The following is a 24,637-nucleotide window of genomic DNA, read 5'->3' on the forward strand; positions in this document are numbered from 1 at the left end:
TCTGGTGCTCCAAATGGAATTAAGTATAAACTCCTAAAAGGCTTGTAAAAAAAAAAAAAAGAAAGGCATTTCAACATTAACAATGTTGAGTATGTTGTGTCAGGTAATGAATGTCTAAAACTGTATGCATTCATCTCACACCACTGACACCCCCCCCCTAAAAAAGAAGTCTGAAAATGATTTCCTTTCAAAATAACCATGGCAGAGAATTCAAATATTGTATCTTAATTTCTCTCCTCTCCTCCCTCTCTTGCTCTTCTTCCGTTACCCTAATCCCCTTGACTGGAGAGCAGAAGACCCAGACGCCCAGGGGAGGGAAACATGGGTAGAAGTGATTTAGAGGGGGGGAGGGGGGCGAGATGATAGAGAATGGAGGGATGGAAACAGAGCATGAATAGAGGAAAGAAGGATGGGGTCCATTCAAATTAGAGGGTGTACAATTCATTAAAAAATGCATTATTTTAATTAATCAAATATTTATTTTTGGGGAGAAGAATCTGAAAGCAAAGCTAAGATGCTGTAATAAACAAGTCGAATCCAGACAGGAAAAATAAGGATGATGAACACATATCACATACTTACAAAAATAACCAAGCAAAAACAGGACTTATTGGATCCTCACACAATAGTTTCTGTTTACAATTCAAAAAGCATACAACATGAATAAAACAAAAGTACAYGTAATTCTACAGCACTACATGCTACAAATTACACTACAATCCCATGCATTTGCCCAAAGCGGACTTGCTGAAAAATAAAATAGTAAGATGAGAGAAATACCAACCATTCCTTGAAGCCTATTTCATATTCCTACATAGCAACAAGGACAAAGGCCTTATTTTCTATTCATATTTCGTGGTCGTTGGCCTCGATTGTCAGTGACCTTAAATAACTAACAAACACCTGTACGCCTGTAAACGGCACCCTATTCCCTATGTAGTGCACTACTATTGACCAGGGCCCATAGGGCTCTTTATAGAGAATAGGGTGCCATTCCGGCTACACCTAGATCTCTTTATGTTGCTCCTAACACATACACTCCCCTCTATCAAAGCCAGTGGCTTTTCAGGACATGATAACTGGAGTTTTGACATGGACCCTGAGGTAGTGGAGGTAAAGCAGAGATATGTTGTTTTAAAAAGCCCTGAAAGAGAGACAGATAGGCGAGTTATTTTTGTGCACCGGTACCGATAAGTCTTTGAAGATATGCCATCTCTGGTAGGGAAACCATTTCATCCATCTCTCTGGATGGCCTCAGGTAAAGTTAAGGCATTTGTACCAAAATGGCACGTTGCTTGGTTTCATTTACCTAGGGATCTGAGAAGAGCTAATGTCTATGGCTTCAATGTACACCTCTCCTACCCTTTTGGACAGGTACAATACTGTTGTGTGTGTGTTTGTGTGTGTGAGCACGTTGGCAAATGCAAGTCTCAAGGGACAACAGTGTAGGGCTGATACGGCAGCATCTTCTGTCGATCGTTGACGGCAAAAATCCATGTGGGTTTGACAAAGCTTAAATTACCATTCTCCATCAGTGCCTGTGGCAGAGAGAAAGCGAGAGTGGGAGAGAGAGAGAGAGAGAGAGAGAGAGGGGAAAATATATCAGGTGGGAATCTGTTTAATTATAAAGGGGTAGAGACTGAACCCTTGGAGGGCATGAGGGTTCGCTAGCCAATATTTAAAATGGTACAGCAAATAGGTCAACAACATATATATTTCAATAGCTAGTGACTTGGCAGAGGCACTTTCCATTGCAAATGAGCTTGCGTGGAATACAGACGTCCGTGTAACAGACCTACATCAAAAGGCAACTAACCACGCACGTCCAATATCAGATCAAACATCAGTGATGTACAAAAAAGGCCCCGGGGTAGGTAAACATCGCATCAAAAGATTCTCCATGTCCTAGAATCTGATCTTTTAAAAAATATAAATAAACCTTATCCAGGAAAAATGTACTAATTATTTCACTTAAGATAATCATGTAGAGTGTCAATGTTATTTCATTCCAAGACTTTCAATGAGGAAAATATCATGATGCATTACTCTCTTTTTGGGAGCAGACTGTGAATTGATCACTTTACATAGATGACTAGCATTCTAACTCCCTGGAGTCATGACCTTTTTTACAAAAGACACCTTTATAAGTGTGTGTGTGTGTTACACAATCATGTTTGTGGTGTGTGAGTGTGCGCTTGCCTTCTCGTGTATCACTCTAATATTTGTGTGTGTGTGTGCGTAACATCAAGAGGTCTTTCGAGGAAACAAAAGGGAGGTCACACTTACGTCTTCAAAGGAGTCGTGCCATCCCTCGCTGGTGACAACAAACTGGACCTGCTCACTCATGTAGTCCTCCACCTCCCTGAAGAGGGGGGGAGAGGGGAAGAGGAACAAAGAAAGAGAGAGAGATATGGGGAGGGGAAGAGGTTAAAGAGAGTGCCAAAGCTACCTGTCATCTGAGATCCAAACACTGCTTTAGAAAAGGTACAATGACACACAAGCCCTCATCCGCTGATCACTTGCATTAACTCTAAAAGTACTAGTAAAGTACTACTGTTACAGGAAAATCTGCCCTACTCTCATTCTGGAGTCAGTCTCTCTTCTCCCTACCCGTTGAAGGCGATGATGTACCGCAGGAGTAGGCGTCTGTCATTGTTGGGGAACTTGCCGTAGAGGAAAAATCGCTTTCCAGTTAGGAAATCTAAAAAGGGTAGTAAGAAAATGAAAGATCAGCATGAGAGCAAGACTCCCTGCATAGCATTACAGGAATCATCATTGTTCATCACTGATGGGGAAAAAGAGAAGAAATTGTYTGCAATTTGACAACTTGACGTTTGTGAGCGTCGTGAAAAACCAGTGTGGCTGACAGAAAAGTACTTTATTGATTTAGAATAACATGAACAATGAGCGAGAACAAACTGCCAGCACAGAGAGAGGCAGACAAGGTCAGACAGACAAAGAGACAGACCTGGTAGCTCAGGGATGGGCTYGTCCTCCTCGGCCTCAGCGTCAGTGTTCTCGTCAGTCGACCCCCCAAAAGGGTCCACCTCCTCCACTCCTTTTCTCTCCTTCTCTCCTTTCTTCTGCCGACTCTCGCTCTCCACCCTGCCGACGGGAGAGAGAAAAGTTGTTTATGAAAGGKGGGTTATGAAACTACTGACTGATGCTCTGCTGGTGTCCTTGAATGAAGAGATGCCACACCTGTTCATTACGTTGTGATGCCGCACAACAAATACAACAGACAGAACCAGACATTTCTCCCCACATACAAAACAAACATCCAGGCTCTCTTCAGATTACTGAAAGAGCGAGGGGAATGTTTGATGCAAGACCATTTCAGTATGGCAGAGTTTTAGACTTGTATTGATGCTCACAACAAAAATAGAGACAGCGCCATCCAACAACTAATGAATCAAAATGAGAACAATCTGTGCCTCCCGGGTAGCGCAGTGGTCTAAGACACTGCATCACAGTGCAAGCTGTGCCACCAGAGACTCTGGGTTCGAGCCCAGGCTCTGTCGCAGCCGGCCGCGACCGGGAGGCCCATGGGGCGGCGCACAATTGGCCCAGCGTCGTCCGGGTTAGGGAGGGTTTGGCCGGCAGGGATATTCTTGTCTCATCGCGCACTAGCGACTCCTGTGGCGGGCCGGGCGCAGTGCACGCTGACCAGGTCGCTAGGTGTACGGTGTCTCCTCCAACACATTGGTGCGGCTGGCTTCCGGGTTGGATGCGCGCCATGTTAAGAAGCAGTGCGGCTTGGTTGGGTTGTTGTTTCGGGGGACGCATGGCTCTCGACCTTCGCCTCTCCCGAGTCCGTACGGGAGTTGCAGCGATGAGACAAGACAGTAACTACTAACAATTGGATACCACGAAATTGGGGAGAAAAAAGGGGTACATTTGTTTTTTTAATATCTCTCTGTTGATCTCTCTCCTACCTACACCCGCCAACATGAGGATCAAGTTATCTTGGTCCCAGACCTTTGTGCTGTCTGGCCAACTCCTACAGTCACTGGGTAACTCCTACGGTCACTGGTCACTGGGCAACTCTGATAGCACAGAGATCTGAGACCAGGCTAGGGCAGAGGCACTGTCAACCAGTAGGAATGGCTTTGACACCCGCTACAGTCAAATATTAATAATATCCCACTCATGTTCATTTGATGGTGTTAGTTACCTCTTCAGCTCATCCTCCGTATCCATGCCAGACTCATCTTCTGTGGGAGACAGGAGAATAACAACATTTTATTACATGAGAAGAACATAACCTACATCAGAAGCATACCATCTTACTAACCTACATCGGGTCATAACTTAGTCTATACTATGCTGTAGAAACGTTTGTAAGTGCTTCACCCATACCTCTAAGCTTTGCTCTACCAAAATAAAAAGGCCTTGTACTTAGGCCCTAGTTAAAGGCTAGGTTTCCTTAATATTCTTAATATGTATTTTCCAATCAGTGCAGATGGAGACAAGGAAAATAAGCTACTTCTAGTCTATTGAGATGCACCTAGTCGCGATTTATTCTTCTTCCCTCTTTCATCTTTTGAGGTACGTGATGCGTTAGTAAAGACGTTCTCGTCTCACTAATGCGCCCGGAACACTTACTCGTGGCCTCACATTACCATAGCAATTAGAATCATGCACAAGTCTCTCGGCAGCGATTGCGCTACGCAAGTGCTTCTTTCCGATCTTTCGCTCCCCTTGTCCTCTCCACACGCATCCCTCTCTTCATGTCCTTTTTGCGGCGGTGTTGTCAATCCGTCCGTCCCTCCACGCAATTCATTAAAGCAGTCTGTTCCCAACTTGTCTTCCTCTGTCCATTTCACCGTCTTTCATCCCCATCCTCTTCAGTCTTAGTGGTGTTAGTCTTTCTTTCTTCCTCGGCTAGCTACTTGAGCAAAATGTATTAAGGCGATTGAGCGATTCCATTCACTACATGGTCAAAGAAAAACATTTACGGCAATAACGGCTCTGGTAAGAAAAGGTGACGAAACGAGTCTCTGGAAACGAGTACGGCCAGAGAGTATGTTCCTTTCTCCTCCCTTTCCAACACCATGTCAGGGTCCTTCCATTCTTACACACGTGATTCAGCTGCTATCAACAGTATGTAGTTGTCTGTTGTGAGCACCATTAGCTCATGAGAAAACTGGCAGCAATGATTTACTCAAGTTTATAAATAAGTGGTGAGAATAATGTCCGCTACTTAAATTAGTATCTGTTCTGTTGTTCGTTTAAAAAGCAGTGCCTGCACTGAAAATGTCCTTTTCCTCTATCCCCCCATCAGTCAAAAGAACACTCTCTTAGCTCACCTCCCATTTCCTCTATCCCCCCATCAGTCAAAAGAACACTCTCTTAGCTCACCTCTCCATTTCCTCTATCCCCCATCAGTCAAAAGAACACTCTCTTAGCTCACCTCTCCATTTCCTCTATCCCCCATCAGTCAAAAGAACACTCTCTTAGCTCACCTCTCCATTTCCTCTATCCCCCCATCAGTCAAAAGAACCACTCCTTAGCTCACCTCTCCATTTCCTCTATCCCCCATCAGTCAAAAAACACTCTCTTAGCTCACCTCTCCCACTCATCCCCCACAGTAAGAACATCTCTTAGTCACCTCTCCATTTCCTCTATCCCCCCATCAGTCAAAAGAAACACTCTCTTAGCTCACCTCTCCATTTCCTCTATCCCCCATCAGTCAAAAGAACACTCTCTTAGCTCACCTCTCCATATTCCTCTATCCCCCATCAGTCAAAAGAACACTCTCTTAGCTCACCTCTCCATTCCTCTATCCCCCATCAGTCAAAAGAAACTCTCTTAGCTCACCTCTCCATTTCTCTATCCCCCCATCAGTCAAAGAAGACACTCTTTGAGCTCACCTCCCATTTCCTCATATCCCCCATCATCAAAAGAACACTCTCTTAGCTCACCTCTCCATTTCCTCTATCCCCCCATCAGTCAAAAGAACACTCTCTTAGCTCACCTCTCCATTTCCTCTATCCCCTTCTTGGAGGCTGGCTGTCCACTTACATTTACATTTAGCAGACGCTCTTATCCAGAGCGTGAGTTCATACATTTTCCTACTTCCCCTCCTTCCCAATCCGTTCATCCCTCCTCTCACCTCTATGTCGCTGGTGTAGCAGGACAATCTCTTAAGTAAGACATCTTGAGACTACCCTGCTAGCGCCTCTAACTGCACTACAAACATATTGCCCTAGCTAGCAGTTGATCCTCAACGCTAGGCCTATCTCCTGTGGTAGTGTTGATTTACCTTTATTTCAACAGGGAAGTCATAGGGAGTGAAATCCAATTAAAAGGTTGTCAACAATATTTGAATGAAAGAACGATCAATCAAATTAATGAACTAATTAATGAACTCATATTTTAATGTCCCATATGTTGCCAAGCAGATGTCCCTATGGGACATTAAAGTATTCATTCATTYGTGCATTCTGTAATTAATTCATACATTCAACCCCAGGAAAAACCAAGAGACAGTGGTTGGGGGTGATGGGTTGAGATGCATTTCGATCAGTGATTCTGTCTGTCTGAACCTAGGCAGTGTGTATGTTGGAGCTGGGCCATATGGACAAAATTGACTTATTTTCGCTATAACGATAAATCAGTGATAAATGACAGTAAAAACATTTGGGGTGGTGCTAAGGCTGGGCTATATTGACAAAACATGACATTGCGATAAGGGAGTTTGCAATTGGCATGCTGACTGCAGGAATGTCCACCAGAGCTGTTGCCAGAGAATTGCATGTTAATTTCTCTAATATAAGCCATCATCCAATGTCGCATCACAACCGCAGACCATTGTGTGGACGAGTGGTTTGCTGATGTCAAAGTTGTGAACAGAGTGCCCCATGGTGACAGTGGAGTTATGGTACGGGCAGGAATAAGCTACGGACAACGAGCACAATTGCATTTTATCGATGGCAATGTGAATGCTCAAGAATACCGTGACGAGATCCTGGGGGTCCATTTTATTACGGCATGGTGAAATCCATAGATTAGGGCCTAATGAATTTATTTCAATTGACTGATTTCCTCATATGAACTGGAACTCAGTRCAAATCAATGAAATTKTTGCATGTGTTTATATTTYTGTTCAGTATAGAACAGTAGCTCTATGAACTGTATATTTCCCGCATTAGTGTTTTGAGCAACGGTCATATGCTTGTGCTTCTCAGAATGCATCTCTCCCTCCACCATGCGCACAGTGGGGAGAGGGAGTGAGAGTCAGCAGCCGACCGCGAAACAGGGACAGGCAGATAGTTGTATAACAGGAATCAAGATAATGCATAGCCTATTACTGTTGACCAAATGGTTTTAGAACAATCTACTGGAACGTTGTGTAGCAAAATCACGGTCATTTGAGGTTTGTCATCCCAGCTCTAATGGAGGTGTGTATAATGGAAACCTGGTTCATCTGCGTCTGTGGAGCCACCATACAGATCCTCCTCCTCTTTCTTGATGGGGGTCTTTCTGGGAGTGGGTTGCCGTTCTTCTTCTTTCCTCTTTTGTGGAGTCTGCCAAGGAGGGAGAGGGCAGTATGGGGGTGGGAATAGGACAAATACAATCATGCAAATCAGAACAATTACAATTATTTGAAGCAGCATTGTGTTTTTCTTAGGCAATCATGTCATGGCATACTGCTAGGTCATAGAATGGTTTAAGAATCCCATACCCTCCTCTCTTTTTCCTCCTCACTCTCCTCATCCTCCTCTACGTCGCTCCCCTCCGAGCTGGACTCCGCTCCGTCCATCAGGTACCTGGCAGAAAGAGAGGAATGCGGGAAGAAGAGAAAGATCGTTTAAAATAGAGAACTACAAAAAAGGGGTGAGGGGAAAAGAAGCAAAACAATAAGTGGTGAAAACATCTGATTGGGTAAACAAGAAGATTCCCATTAGATGGGCAGCAAAGGGACAATCACACTGGCTGAAATTCTACACAAAGGTTCAAATGTTGGAAGAACAACATCTGAAAAGTGCAAAAAATTACTTCATGTTTCAGACAGACACAGAACAGTCACAGATCACACAGTACCAGAAATCAGCACCATGGACAGCACAGCATCCACATACTTCCCTCTTCCTGTTAAGTGGATTTGTTTTACACTTGGAGGTGGTTCTGTCCCCTACAATTATGTATTTGCAGTATGTAAATTGAACTGGGTGATATGGACAAAATAAATTAACTGATGCAATACCGATAAATAGATTGATAAGTTTAACATKAATGTGCACCAGATTTTGTATTACCCTKTAAACTACTACTAGTTTGATGATTGTAGCCATCACGTGTCGCATTAACAATCACCCATATTAACAAAACGTATTTCATTTCAAACTTCACATTTCCTTAGCATAGGCTACTATGCTATACTAAAATGCCTGCAATAAGTGATCGCTATGGTCGGTGTYGATAACTTCCGGTTTATCTTTCCAGCTCTAACGTAAATATTTATTTTATACATTACTGTAAATGGAAATGTTGTTTTGCAAATGTTAAAGTGCTACTACGCAGACAGGGTGGAAACACATTTATGCACACTACCTGGAATCTGAGGAGCTAAGTTCCGTGAGGAATTCAAAAGGCGGTCAAACTAAGAAAGTATATGGATTTGACGTCACATTATTTACTGGGCCTATATCTATTCTCAACCTCTACCTCCGTACCACCAATAGAACATGACATACTGGAGTATCAATGTCATGTGCTGACAAGACAAATGCCCTTTTTGAAGTGGAATCAGGCCATTCACACCAGTAAATAGGTTTTTACGACACCTATCAAGGGGTGCCAGTGTGTCAGTGCCCTCCGAGCCACCCCACAGAAAGGGACTGAGAGGGTCCTATGACGAGCAAGCGTGGCAGTGTCCTTAAGGGAAAGTCCTTAACCTGGTCCGCTCAGGCACGACTAAACCGCTAATGTGCTCTATGAAAAATGTAAGTGGCTTAAATCGCATTAGATTAGGCCGTCCTTGAAGCGAATACATTACGGAATAAAACAATAAGTCTGGATGAGGAGAGAGAGAGGGGCGGCGGGAACAGCGTGTGGCTGTGGCACCCAGATGAAATGGAGCCTCAGCCTCGACAGCGGTGTTGCTAACCCTCTCAAACACACGTCATTCTCAATCAAAGATGCGTTACCTTTTCCACAAACACACGCTCTCCAGCCCCTCAAGTCACCAAGACGACCGCTAAGATGAAATACGGCTATCAAGGGTCATCACTACTCACACTGTTACCGCTCTATTCTGTGCTTTGATTCCTCATATCCTACAGCACTGTTTAGATTGGAAAATGAAAAAGTAGTGTTGTGTAGCGGGTGCACACACACACGACTGGCTACATGCTTAGCTTACAGAGACGGGGTCTGAGACTCTCTGAGCTTCTCAATCCTCTTAGGACACTTCACTTCATATGCAGTGTGGCGAATTACCTAAAGAAATGTATTGAATTGAGTTAAGGAACAGAATTCTCAAAGCTTTACCAGAGGGTAGGTCCTAAAGGAAAAGAGTGATTTGTTTACCTCTGCACTCAGACGTCCCCGGAAGGCTAAGTATTTCATCTGAATTGTGTGGGAAAAGAATATTAGTCTCAATTTCAGGGCCAAAAAAAGAATGAAAGCAGATCAAAACATTTACTGTATGACCATGAGCACATTTAATATGTTAATGTGCCTTTTTGATTAATTACTTCTACAATAAATCAGATTGATCAATATGTCTGATTGTTGATTCAGGTAAATGACGAGCCAAGGGCAGACTAAATATCAAATAATAAAAGTATCAAAAATATAGTGGACTAACATTGTGATGTCGAATAGCTAGCCACTGTATTCACTCGGCTATTGTATTCAAATTCACCTCTATTGGTGACGTAACCGTGACAACAGCACTGTGATCCATTCATGGTCAATACGATCATAATTGCTCCAATCATTTTTTTGTAATGTTTTTTTTATTTAAACTTTATTTAACTTCTCATTTGAAATGATGGCCTACCAAAAGGCCTCCTGCGGGGGATTATGCACAATCTGAGGGGAGGAATAAAGTTGTATTTTATCAGTTAAATTTGTCCTTTCATACGAAAATTCCAATTAAGAAAAGGTCAAGGGCTTTACTGGAGGAAAATGGTTATTTGCACAACACTAGATCTTCATCACAAGTTGTTATCTAAGGTAATAATGGTAAAGAGAAAAAAAACTATTTAGGGAATAGAGTGCAATTTGGGACGTAGCCTAGGCCTGTGATTGCTAAAAGGGAATCTAAAAAGGTTTCCGAGGCACTTCAGATGTTACCGACGGACACTAACGCAAAGTTTACTTATGTATTCCCCATTCATTCCATTTTGTTGCCGATTTATCTTGATGCCACTTGAGGGAAGTGTGCTAGCGTGTGCCCCTCCTCTCTTCTTCTGTCCCCTCCTTTCATTTTGAAGTGTTCTCGTAAGGACAAAAGGCCCAAAACATAGCAGTGTTTTTCTGGTTTGAGTTGGGCTGTGTGTTTGTGTACGGGCGTGACGACTGTCTCTCTGTGTTTGAGTATGCGTGTGTCTACGTCTCTGTGTGTGTGTGTGTGTACGAGCACTAGTCTTCTTCAAAGGAAGTGGACCCTTCAATTACCCATAGCAGATGCAGCTTTTAAATAAGAAATAAATCATTAGAGCTCCGCACTCCAAACAAGAGCTGCACAATGGAGACGAGATGGCTTGGATGGATGGATGGATGAGGAACGAGGATAGACGAGTGGAAGGCGAGAGGGATTCTCTATAAAAAAAGGAGAGTGGTTTAGGGAGATGGTGAGCAGTCTACAGCAGAGGTCTGTAAACACAGACAAATAATGGTGGTAGTGTGTGTGTGTGTGTGTGTGTGTGTGTGTGTGTGTGTGTGTGTGTGTGTGCGTCCCAATGTAGAATTCTGATGCTAACGCAGAGAAAAATACACACAATTAGCGTGTTAATACCTCAACAGTGTTAATTGGACTTATTTCCGCAACACCCTCTTACAATAGAACTTGATCATTTCGCACACCGCTTTCAAATTAGATGAGCGGATATTCATTTGTTTATGAGGGCCAATTACAGAGACATGATGTCAATAGTGTCAGACTAAAGAAAATTAGCGCATTGTACAGGAGTAGGGAACAGTGTAGAAAAACATGGTGGAGGTGACTGATGCCAGGCACTGGGACCTGACCTAGCCTAGAAAGTACCAGACCTGGGTTCAAATACATGCATATTTACACCGAACAAAAATATAAAACGCAACATGTGAAGTGTTGGTCCCATGTTTCATGAGCTGAAATTAAAGATCCCMAAAAATATTCAGACCCACAAAAAGCTTCTCTCAAATTTTGTGCACAAATTTGTTTACATCCCTGTTAGTGAGCATTTCTCCATTGCCAAGATAATCCATCCACCTGGCAGGTGTGGTATATTAAGAAGCTGATTAAACAGCATGATCATTACACAGGTGCACCTTGTGCTGGGGACAATAAAAGGCCACTAAAATGTGCAGTTGTCACACAACCACGCCAGCGCAGGACGTCCGCATCTGGCTTCTTCACCTGCGAGATCGTCTGAGGGGGGTGCTGAGGAGGGTTTGTCTGTAATGAAGCCCTTTTGGGAAAAACTAATTCTGATTGGCTGGGCCTGGCTCCCCAGTGGGTGGGCCTATGTCCTCCCAGGCACACCCATGGCTGCACCCCTGTCTAGTGGGAAATCCATAGATTAGGGCTTAATTCATTTAAATTGACTGATTTCCATATATGAACTGTAACTCAGTAAAATCTTAGAAATTGTTGCAGTTGCGCTTATATTTTTGTTCAGTGTAAGTATTTGAAAATACACTTCTGTGTATTTGAGTAATTTGAAATACACAGCCCAAAACAACTACTTTAAATATAAGTAGTTATAAATGCATGTTAATACTTTTCAAATGTATTTCCAAATATTTAAAAAAATGTTTGTCAAAATACTTTGTTTGAAATGTATTTGAAATGAGGTCTTACTGAAATACAAAATAGTATTTGAAACCAGGTCTGGTAACTACCCGTGGAAGCAGTGATTTCACCTCAGGCGACAGACAAGAAGTGAAGGCCTTATGTGAAAGGCATTTTCACTTTGAAGAGTGGTGCGGTAAGAAACGCCCAAATACCCTTTCCATATTATGAGGCCTTGCTTTGACTAACTCGAGAATCAATACACATAGTTTTGACTGAAGAGAGAACTTCATTGAGCCCGCTTGTAGTGACAAGAATCATTAGTAGAAGTTAGACAATCCATCACAGCAGGCTTCAACTCTTCAAGGTAACACTATTCAGTGAGCTGCATAGGTACAGGTAAAGCCTTGGCAATAGGTGCTTTTATAAACACCATTAACTGCCATCTTCACTTAATTGGCTGAATTCAAAGACGATTATTATGGCTGCTTTCTGATAGAGAATGGGTGGCACAGAGTCAAAGAACCCATTAATTTGAAGCAGACTTTTCAACACCACATCTTCTTTCAATTTTTATAAACTCAGCAAAAAAAKAAAACGTCCCTTTTTCAGGACCCTGTCTTCCAAAGATGATTCGTAAAAATCAAAATAACTTCACAGATCTTCATTGTACAGGGTTTCAACATGCTTGTTCAATGAACCATAAACAATTAATGAACATGCACCTGTGGAACGGTCGTTAAGACACTAACAGCTTACAGACGGGAGGCAATTAAGGTCACAGTTATGAAAACTTAGGACACTAAAGAGGCCTTTCTACTGACTCTTGAAAACACCAAAAGAAAGATGCCCAGGTCCCTGCTATCTGCGTGAACGTGCCTTAGGCATGCTGCAAGAGGTATGAGGACATTGCACATAAATTGCAGGCAATCTCTACACTGTGCGTTACAGGGAAGACATCCTCCTCCCTCATGTGGCACCCTTCCTGCAGGCTCATCCTGACATGACCCTCCAGCATGACAATGCCACGAGCCATACTGCTGGCTGTGCGTGATTTCTACAAGACAGGAATGTCAGCAATGGCAAGCGAAGAGCCCGGATCGCCAATCCCATTGAGCACGTCTGGGACCTGTTGGATCGGAGGGTGAGGACTACGGGCATTCCCCCCAGAAATGTTCCGGAACTTGCAGGTCCTTGGTGGAAGATGGGGTAACATCTCACAGCAAAACTGGCAAATCGGGGCAGTCCATGAGGAGATGCACCTAGCGGTACTTAATGCAGCAGTGGCCACACCAGATACTGACTGTTACTTTGATTTTGACCCCCACTTTGTTCAGGGACACATTATTCAATTTCTGTTAGTCACATGTCTGTGGAACTGTTCAGTTATGTCTCAGTTGTGAATCTTTTATGTTCATACAAATATTACACATGTTAAGTTTGCTGAAAATAAACCCAGTTGACAGTGAGAGGACGTTTCTTTTTTTGCTGAGTTTACCATCCTCCCCTCTCCCTCTCTCTGCTCCCCCTCCCTCCCTCCACCTTACGTTTGAAGGAGATCTTCTGCTTCCTCTTGTGGCAGTCCAGCACCCACTCCTTCCGGACGATGACGCCCCCTGCTGACTTCACCTGGCTGTACTTGGGGGTGTTGGAGAAGGCACAGCTGGATGAAGCAGATGATAAACCCTTGGTTAGCAAAGCTGTGTCTCAGATGGCACTCTATTCCCTATATCGTGCACTACTTTCGACCAGGGTCCAAAGGGACCGTGGCTACATCCAAATATGGCACCCTAGTCCCTGTATAGTGCAATAAATAGGGTACCCTATGGGATGCAGGCACTGGAGGGAAGCCAGGGACAGCCCACTGCTACTATGGGAGAGCGTGATTAGGGCAATGTGGGTCACATGGTCTGCTTTGCTTCCCATGCTGTTATTGTGATACTCCTGTAGTTACACTAGTCTTGGATGTATATGGAGAATATACTTGATAATATTACTCCTAGAAACATCACTACCACTATAATACTAGCCCCATTGTTGGTTGTATTCCACACAATTCTTGTTGACCTGTTTCCAATATGTTCTTACCTCACTCTATTACCATTTTCATGCATCTTTAATTGACCAATATGAATTCAGATTACAATAAGAACCCAACTAAGGAGTCCTTCTCAAACTACTACCTCCCAGTTCCAGCACCCTCCATCTCCTCCACTCACATGAGGTGTGTGGCGTCAGGGGTCCAGTCAGAGTGGTACTTGGCCCCCATGGCCAGGGCCTTGTCCCTCAGGTCCCCCCGGAAGGGGTTCTGGAAGCCGCTCAGCACAAACACCACCCCCTCCATGATCTTGTTGAGGGGAACGGGGGCCTCGGAGGAGCTGGACTGGGCTTTGGAGGGTTTGGGTCTGGGCTTGGCTTCTGGTTTGGGCAGGCTCTCCTTCTTCTTGGTGTCTGGGGTTTTCTGGGCAGGGGAGGCTGGGGTGAAAAGAATGACAGAGGTGAGGAGAGTGGAAAATAGAATATATAACTATCAGGGTATTTGCATCGATTTATTAAACTTACTTTATTTACACAAGCATAGGTGAAAAAGGTGTAGAGTGAGTCAGCGAGGGGCTGGCTGGCTGACTGACTTGCAGGGTGTCTTTACCTTTGGCAGTGCTGGGGCTGGGAGTACTGGCTGTTCTGGGTTTGGCCTTGGGTTTCGGGGTGGTAGTGCCCTGTTCAGGGGAGTCCATAGGGCTGGGTTTCTTTGAGGGGGGCGGAGCGAGGGCAGACCGGCGCTCTTTACTGAACTCAAACTTCCTCTTCACTTGTGCCTAGGAAATAGGAGGATGGATAAATCGATTTGTCCTTATGGTAAAACCATGACAGAAATATGTACTCAAAGAGCAAAGCTGCTTATCAAAAACTGCTGAAATTGCTTATCATTTCTAGAAGTGGGATAATCGACACAAACGAGCAGAGAAAACAAAACAAGCAAACAAATTCGGGTCCTAATTATGTTTACACTTATGTAAATGCATTTATAAGTGAGTAACATCGCCTCTTGCTTGAAAGAATGATCTCTGAGCATCTGGAAAAAATGTACCACAAGCAAAACATACATACCATCTCTTTTCATTACCGATGATTTACAATGTTTACATTAAATCTATACTACATTAGCTATGAGGGTGCAGTCTACCGAACAATCACCTTGTACCTCTTTTTAAAGAAATCAATATGGTGTCTGCCTCTCAAATGGCACCCTATTCCCTATATTGTGCACAACCTTTGACCAAGGCCCATAAGGCACTTGCCAAAACTAGTGCACTATATAGGAATAGAATAAGGTGCCATTTGGGACATAACTAGTATCATAGCCTGGAGATTCAGGTCAGTTCGCACTAGCCTGGAAGGACTTAATGAATGATTCACCATCAGTTCTGGTCTTAGAGAAGCCAATGATGCATCACTATGGGCTCTGATCAAAACTAGTGCACTATATAGGGATTACGGTACCATTTGGGACACACAGCAAGCCTTGGTCCTTACCTGTGTTGGGGGAGAGTTGGAGGACGGTGGGGCTGAGGAGTGGCCAGACCCAGACTGCAGGGCGGCAACTGCATAGCTGAGCTTCTCATTCTGTGGCGAAACTGTGGGGGGAGAAGAGGTGACGAGATTGTGAGAGAAGTTGGGAAATATTGTTTCACATTTCTCACCCCACCAGCAGACCTTACGGTGCTTTTCGCTCACGTACTCAATCACGCCACATCAATGCGCACCAATAAACCTGCAATGTGAAATTAGCTGTAACTAGGCCTTTAGCTTGAGTACGGTAGTAGTACCCTTGAGCGCTGGGCTGCCTTTGGAGGTGCTCTCTCTGTTGAAGAAGAGGCTGCCTGGCTGAAGACTGGGGCAAGCCGAGGGGGCCTCATCCTTCACCCGAAACTGGCCCAGCTTGGTCAACTTCTGTCAGGGGGCAAGAGACGTTAGTGTTGGGAGAGAGTCTGATCAAGTCAGTCATGTTAGGAAAGCACAGGACATTGTACATAAACGTAATTTTTGATGGTATGAATTCAAGTTAGTTCACTCAAATCAAAGGATGTTTTGCAAAAAATTGTCTACTCTCTAGATGAGTCCACGCCTAGCCCATCTGTTGTGTGGATCCAGCTATATGCCTAAATCCCAAATGATTGGGGAAGACAAGCACTAACTAATAAAACAAAATAAAACAGTGCCCGTTGAAGCATATTACAGGATATGTGCAACATATGGTTGCATATGGACTTATATGTAAGATCACTTTAATGGTCAGAAAATGTGTAATTCAACTTGAGCTAAACTCTGCAAGCATTTTGATTTTATAATATAGTTATATACTGAATGAGTCTATTGAGTCAGTCTCAGTGTAGAGTGGGTTATGTAGAAGAAGGTGAACGATGAGGGCTGAGCTTCTCTTACCGGTGTTGTTGTGGTTGGTGGATCACTTTTGTCTGGTGTTGAATGGAACTTCACGAAGGCCACTCCGTATGCTATGCTCTGAGGGTGGAAAATGMCATTTGTCGTCATGTCATTCCAATCTGAATCATTTTCACAAGGGTGTACAATAGGAACTGTGCTAAGACTAGGGCTGTGACAGTAACTGAATAACCGTGTAGCTGACGGTTATGGATGAAGACTGTCATTAAAATAACCGTTAAAACCATTTAAAAATAGGCCTACATACATTTTTTACTTTACTTTCATGTAGATAAACTTTACTTAATAGCGGGAGTGTTTATTAATGATTATAAGCAAATGTTTTGCTAACAGTGTCTACAAAATGTTCTCCATCTCCTCCTCTTGCCAACTGTCCTTTGATGTTTGAGCAGCTAATCTCTAGATGCAAGGCGGTGGAGAGTGCTATAGGCTATGGCACTTGAGTAAAAAATTCTTTGATGTGTGGACTTTCTTTTATAAAATGGATGTTTTCATTGCTTGCTAGCAAATAAATACATTGTTATTTAAAAAAAGGTTGGATGTGTCTGACTATTCATTAATTATGCAACAGGAGTCGACAAGGTTGTTCTGGCTCTGAGGCCTATAATACACAAATGTTGTGTGGAATGGACAATGCGCCAATCCTCTCCAACCTGGCATGGTATAATTTTATTCGGAATCTTAATTTAAAGACTAATCTACGCTGATCAGGCCCGGTCCTGGCTGATATGCCGCTCTAGACGAGACCGAAGAAAAATTGCCTACCAACGCAAAGTAGAATAGTAACCTGGGCTATACATAGAGTGTCGCCCACAATGCACTTTTATGAATGCCCATGTGGTAGCCTACAATTTTTTTAAGTGGCAATTTACTGTCAATCCCTGTCATTTTGTTAAATTAATTTCTGTTAATGCATGTATTAATTACAGTAATTTACCTTTCTCACTCTCGGACTGGAAACATTGTTTGCGGAGTTCACAACTTGCTAAACTTGTCAGAAATATGATTTGGTTTATTTCATTCCATCATTTACGTGCTCCATGTGAGAAATGAGCATGTGACTAGATGTTGGAACATTGCTGCAGGGACTTGCTTCCATTCAGCCACAAGAGCATTAGTGAGGTCGGGTACTGATGTTGGACGATTAGGCCTGGCTCGCAGTCGGCGTTCCAATTCACCCTAAAGGTGTTCGAAGGGGTTGAGGTCAGGGCCCTGTGCAGGCCAGTCAAGTTCTTCCACACCGATCTCAATAAACCATTTCTGTATGAACCTCGCTTTGTGCACAAGGGCATTGTCATGCTGAAACAGGAAAGGGCCTTCCCCAAAATGTTGCCACAAAGTTGGAAGCACAGAATTGTCTAAAATACCATTGTATGCTGTAGCATTAAGAATTCTCTTCACTGGAACTAAGGGGCCTAGCCCGAACCATGAAAAACAGCCCCAGACCAGCGTTCTCCTGGCATCCGCCAAACCCAGATTGGTCCGTCGGACTGCCAGATGGTGAAGCGTGATTCATCAATCCAGAGAATGCGTTTCCACTGCTCCAGAGTCCAACGGCGGTTCATGAAGTTCCCGACGAACAGTTCTTGTGCTGACGTTGCTTCCAGAGGCAGTTTGGAACTAGGTAGTGAGTATTGCAACCGAGGACAGAATATTTTTACGCGCTACACGCTTCAGCACTCGGTGGTCCCATTCTGTGAGCTATTGTGGCCTACCACTTTGCAGCCGAGTCGTTGTTGCTCCTAGACGTTTCCACTTCGCAATAACAGCACTTACAGTCTTCCAGAGCAGCTCTAGCAGGGCAGAAATTTGACAAACACACTTGTTGGAAAGGTGGCATCCTATGACGGTGCCACGTTGAAAGTCACTGAGCTCTTCAATAAAACCCTTCCGCCAATGTTTGTCTATGGAGATTGCATTGCTGTGTGCTCAATTTTATACACCTGTCAGCAACAGGTGTGGCTGAAATAGCTGATTCCACTCATTTGAAAGTGTGTCCACATACTTTTGTATATATAGTGTACTTGTCCTGATTCTTGTAAATGTCAAATGTAGGAAAGTGCCCAGCTGGGCTTCAGTAAACAAAAATGTCCTTCACCTCACACAGTAGGAAGTCAACGAAGTCCGTTTTTATTTATTTATTTAAATCTTTTTACATCCATTCAAATTATAATAGTTCCTCGCAATATTTGAAAAATCTTAACACTATCCCCCTCGATAATCAGTGTCGTAGATAAATAGGCTGTTGCGTGTATTTGTTTCTATTTTAAGGATTGTCAATTTAATCTTCATACTATAGCATAGCTGTCCCCTTCATACTTTACTTCATTATCTTATAGCCTACTATCAGAAAGCCTAAGGTAGGCCTAGKTTTTTTTATACGTTTTTAGGAAAGGAGAAATATTTGCTTGTGTCTGACATACGCTGGTGGCTTTGATTGACGGGTGCGGGTTGTGTGTGTGTGTGTTAGTTGATTCTCTTAATAGAGTACCACAGAATGAGTCAAAATACCCATAAAACCTATCGTTTTACCACCATTAATTTTAGAAACACTTCAAATAAGTGTTTTGTGTAGACTTACCTTGGCTTAATGGTAAGGTGACTTTATTCAATATATTTGCCGGTATTTTACCCCCCAAAAATGAAATGCTAATTAGCTGCTAATGTGGCTATCATAAAGAACTACAAATGCCATGATGACCTGGACGAGACTGCCAAATCAAGGCAAAGGTAAGAATCTCTGGATTAACTATCTAATGTTAGCTAAATGTAGCAATGAATAAATTGGCTACATTTCTTCAGAAATAACTGTTAGCAAATAACTGTCAGCTAGAGATGACATACAGGAGCTTGTAGGGATTTGTAGTTTTGCATGATGTCTACTTTTAAATTAGAGAGTAAATAGAGGTGAATATATTGCTAAAAGTCACATTGTCCAAGAGAGATTTACATGGTTATCAAAACGTCACTCTAGGGTAAGCCTACAAGAAACACAGCCCTTATTTTAAGTGTTTCTAAAAAAAAACGATGGGAAAAATGAATGGTGGAAAAACAATTTCCCTGTTTGACCACTAGGTTTTATGGGTATTATGGACACCTCCACTGTGGGGCTCTATAGGTCTTTATGTTCATTCAGAAAGTTTCCTAAAGTAGCCTGTTTGGACTCCATCTCTTTAATAAAAATCAAACGCTTCTGTCATGATTTAACCTTGTAAAAGGTCTATTTTCAGACGTTTAGGCTACATTATTTCTCTCATTAGTGTCCTCTCTTTGAAGGTCATATGCCAATGCCATCGAATGACAGCAGCACGGATTGTGATGTTATGCGACTATTTCGGGGGAAAGTGGTAGAAAACCCATCTGACTTCGTTTCAATGATTTTGTGTGTCGAAATAGGATCTGAATAGAATGTTTTTATATGGAGGAAAAAACAACAGAAAAGGACAAGGCAGATGTACAGCTTTATTTTGACTCCGCTAATAAGTAATAACCTAATATTAATAATGATATGCCATGATAATAACGAAGTGCAATAGCTTGTTTTAAATAGGTTTTATTAAGAAGCAGACCCCCCCCCCCCCCCGTTATGTCATCGACCATGTACATTGGCCTGGTCAATTACTGTAACCTCAAATTCCAAGACCGTCAAAACCCTAGCTGAGATACTGAATGTAAGCGATGCCATTTTTCAAATAACTTGACTAATAACGCATCGCCAGGGTTGTATTAAAATCGGGCACACCGTAGCAAAACCTTTCGCAACGGAAAACGAAAATGGACGTTTCTTACTGGACAAGTGTAGTTAGTCCCACCCTGTTTCAGTCCGTTTGCTGCCTAATGAATATGACCCTGGTTTACAATAATTTAGGTGGCATCACATACACACCCAAAGCTCTCTGTCCACTAAAGTTCTCTCTTAGTGGTGTGCAGCTCACCTTGCTGTACGGCTGGCTACACACAATCTTCACACGGTCCCACTTCTCCTGGGCCTGAGCCTTCACCAGCTGGTTAGGGCCAAAGAAGCGCACACGGTTGGTGTTGGTGGCGTTACGGCTCTCCGCGGGGGACATGAAGGAGGATGTGGCCAGCAGAACCTGGGAGAGACAGTGGGAGGTTCTCTTAGGAATTAAGCAGCACACTATACCTAATGGTAGTAAAGCCACAACTATGCATTGTCCATAATAAGAGGCAGAGACTAGTAACTTCACGCAGTGCATTCAGTGTGGTAGATATCAGCGAGGTATACAGGTACTACAATATACAGTAAGGAGGTGGCATACCTCATAGTCCTGGTCTTTGACAGAGGTTGAGTGTCCCACCAGCACCTCGATAAAAGCAGACCCTTCATTTCCTATGTCTATGCTGTACACCTGCTCTTCTTTCTCAAACTGAAACGATTGGAGAAAGAGCATGGGTTATTTAGTACAAACTAGGAAAAAACAAACAGGGGAATGCAGTGTCACAGTGCCTTCAGAAAAGTATTCATACCCCTCGACTTATTCCACATTTTATTGTGTTACTGCCTGAATTCAAAATGGATTACATAGATTTTTTCCCACATCCATCTACACACAATACCCCATAATGACAAAGTGAAAACATGTTTTTAGAAATGTTTGCAAATGTATTGAAAATGAAATACAGAAATAACTAATTTATAGAAGTATTCACACCCCTGAGACAATACTTTGTAAAAGCACCTTTGGCAGTGATTACAGCTGTGAGTCTTTCTGGGTAAGTCTCTAAGAGCTTTCCACACCTGGATTGTGCAACAAAAAAAAAMACACAAAAAAAAAATTCTTCAAGCTCTGTCAAATTGGTTGTTGATCATTGCTAGACAACTATTTTTCAGGCCTTGCCATACATTTGCAAGTAGCTGTAACTCGGCCACTCAGGAACATTCACCGTCTTCTTGGTAAGAAACTCCAGTGTAGATTTGGCCTTGTGTTTTAGGTTATTAACCTGCTGAAATGTGAATTCATCTCCCTGTGTCTGGTGGAAAGCAGAATGAACCAGGTTTTCCTCTAGAATGTTTTGTGTGCTTAGCTCCATTCCGTATCTTTTTTATAAATCCTTTATGACCATACATTATAGATTTCATAAGGTCTTTAGTTATGGCCTAGTTTCCCCCCCAACATTGTGGTCTGAAAACATGGCTCATGGGCTGTATATGCAGGGGTGTGAAGTAATTTGTCATTCCTGTTGGAATCAAGCTTTACGGAGTAGGGATGTGACAATTGGAAAAGTTTTCTTGTCAATTAACAGACTTTTTATTGGTTTCCATTAAAACTATAATTAGAATGCATCCAATTCCACGTGAATTCACAATGCAGATGGTCTACATGGCGCTTCACGCGGAAAGAGAAAATTGTATTGCTGCTGCTGCTCTTCCTTTTCACGTGGCACATGTAGCTTGTTTTTGTCGTCCAATCACAAGTCATCAAACCGGCACTAGGCTAAAGTCAGAGCTAGAACCTCCATGTGGCAAGTAATTAGCCACTGGACTCCCGAGTGGCGCAGCGGTCTAAGGCACTGCATCTCAGTGCAGACACCCTCTACAGACACCCTGGTTCAAATCCAGGCTGTATCACAACCGGACGTGATTGGGAGTCACATAGAGCGGCGCACAATTGGCCCAGCGTCGTCCGGGTTTGGCCGGTGTAGGCAGTCATTGTAAATAAGAATTTGTTCTTAACTGACTTGCCTAGTTAAATAAAGGTTCAATTATTTGTATATTTTTATAATTAGGAGATATCTAGCCTAATCAATGGAAGATGGAATTAAAATGACAGAACAAGAAGCTAAATGAGAAGGACAGACTACAACACCAAGAGCCAACATGTAAACTGCTACTTAATAATCTGAATGGAGTTGTTACTGTAATATTGAGAAGGGGAGAAACTGTATAGTTAAAGTTATGTCGTTTCAATTAGCCTAGCTAACATTAGCTAGCTATCTGGCTATCTAGCTTAACTAGCGTCTCTTGGTTTGATGCAGTCAATACATGCACTATGTAATCCAGGGCTCTCCAAACCTGTTCCTGGAGAGCTACTGTCCTGTAGGCTTTCGCTCCAACTATAATCTAGAGCACCTGATTATAATAATTATCTGGTTGATAAGCCGAATCAGGTTAGTTAAAACTGGGGTTGGAGCAAAAACCTACAGGAGGGTAGCTCTCCAACTGGGGTTGAAGAGCCCTGATGTAATCATATGAGATGATAAATAACTARCTATAAGTATTCTACCAGCGCACGTTGACTTGGTCGCAATCTCTCTCCCCTCGCTGCTCCCCTTGTCACTCACATTTGAGCTGCTGCTCTGCTTTTTTCCCTCCTAMTAACGTTACAGCATTGTTGCGTTGGGCATTTATTAAACTTATTTTCCCTTTATGATGATGACGATCGGGACCTGTTAGTGGTAGTTATTCAGTTAGGGAGTTTTTCCTTAAGGTTGAAGATCCCAATTTCGTTTAAAAATATTAACTTTTACACACCTAATAGGGAAGATATTCAACAATTGATTATCTACAATCTGCATTCAGAACGAGTGCTATGGTAAAGAACTCGTCAAACAAGACTACCTAAAACATCTAAACTGGAACAACCATCTCAGTACGGGTGTAATAAGTCCAACCACTTACAGATTGGAATAATTTAGGAAAATGTATGTTATTTGTCTTAGATCAATTAATTAATGTGCATGCAGAAACATACAGTATATATTGAAAAACTATTCCAAAAATCAACATGTAACAAAGCATGCTGGGAAATATGATGGGCCACTCCCAAGTATTTTTCACCATGAGAATTAATGGACGAGTAACGTGTTGAGTAACGACACGCGGTGTTGATTCCACTGTGATTCAAATAACACTTCATTTATTCACTGCAGGTTGCATCAATTTAAATCCAACTGGTGTTAACCCCACTAGAATCAACACTAAGATATAACACACACAACACATTTTAACACCCTCAAATTTGCTGTGTGAATTGGAGTCAGTGAATTGTTAGACAATCCCATGAAAACACAGTGCAGAAGTAGCCTATTACCTGTATAATGACTGAGGTTTGTTTCTCCCCTGGCTTTGCTGCTTTCCATTTTCTGTATGTGTCCGAGCTCAGCAGGTTGTCAGCCTTGTGAGTCTGCAAGGAAACAACAAGAATAGCTAGGACCCCATGAACTGCAATTGCCATCTGGTGTTGTTACCACTGGAAATAGGAGTTACTGTTTAAATTCAAGAAGATACATTTTTGACAACAAAATATTACTGGGAAGTGTAGCTAGCTAACTACTTCGAATGGTGCATGCAAATACTGTACAGTACTGTTCCAATGATTATTTATGTTCTGGTGGGCTGAAAAAAAAGCAATGTACATATAAAGGGCTAGACAGTCGACATTATGCCTCAATCAGACAGCAAGCAAACCTAGCTAGCTAACACGTTAGGAAGCTAACAAGCGGGTTAACGAATACTGTACTAGCTAATTAGTCTAGATAGTAGTTGGACAACTTACATTGTCTTCAGTGCTGCAAGACACGATGTGCTTGAGTTTTATCTCCGGCATTTTGCGCTAGTCACTTAACTTGTCAAAAAAGTAATGCCGCTTTATTTGTGTTTTTTCAGCTAATGAAAAGCTCTACGCTTTCAGCTAGTTAGCAATTGCCTGGTTAGCAAACAATGGAACGCGTTCATGGCTAGTTTATAGCAAGCAAACCGCCTCTAATGCTCCATAGAAGTACACTGTTTAACATTTCTGTGTTTAATACATTGTATTTTACTTCCCTGTAAATTCTATTATCATGTGAAGGCGGACAAAAGCAGCCGAATTGTATTTGGTGATTAAACAGTGACCACTGAATTTCCCCMAAATCCCTCTCAATTCACAACCTCCAACGTAACTTCCGGTTGATATTTTATTTAGCCAATCAAATCAGTTGACGCTCCTTCGTCTTCTTCTACTTCTTCTTCTTCGTGTGGTTTTCCGGCCGACTAGACGCTTTGTTGCGTTTTGCTGCTGTTCACAGTTCGAAAATAGATATACATATTGTTCACAAAAAAGGAAATAGGGAAAAAAGGAAATTGAACAACCATCTCAAATCAAATTGTATTTCTCACATACAACAGGTGTAGACCTTTCAGTGAAATGCTTACTTACAAGCCCTTAACCAACAATGCAGTTTTAAGGGAAAAAAAGAAGAAAAGTAAGATATAAGAAAAACAAATGA

General features: G+C 42.6%; 1 protein-coding gene across 1 annotated transcript; it reads right to left on the minus strand.

Moving 5' to 3' along the window:
• Positions 1–444: 444 nt before the first annotated feature.
• Positions 445–24,334, minus strand: LOC111958857 (DNA repair protein XRCC1). The gene is made up of 17 exons (XM_070437521.1): positions 23,926–24,334; positions 23,461–23,553; positions 20,689–20,796; positions 20,344–20,502; positions 16,391–16,468; positions 15,775–15,898; positions 15,482–15,582; positions 14,595–14,763; positions 14,167–14,422; positions 13,494–13,610; positions 7,688–7,772; positions 7,421–7,529; positions 4,175–4,214; positions 2,969–3,105; positions 2,611–2,701; positions 2,287–2,362; positions 445–1,538 (listed from the first exon to the last, which is right to left on the minus strand). The coding sequence occupies exons 1-17, from the start codon at positions 23,974–23,976 to the stop codon at positions 1,431–1,433; spliced, it is 1,902 nt and encodes a 633-aa protein (XP_070293622.1). The 5' UTR covers positions 23,977–24,334; the 3' UTR covers positions 445–1,430.
• Positions 24,335–24,637: the final 303 nt, after the last annotated feature.

This window comes from Salvelinus sp. IW2-2015, linkage group LG35, assembly GCF_002910315.2.
Source record: "Salvelinus sp. IW2-2015 linkage group LG35, ASM291031v2, whole genome shotgun sequence".
NCBI classification, from domain to species: domain Eukaryota; kingdom Metazoa; phylum Chordata; class Actinopteri; order Salmoniformes; family Salmonidae; genus Salvelinus; species Salvelinus sp. IW2-2015.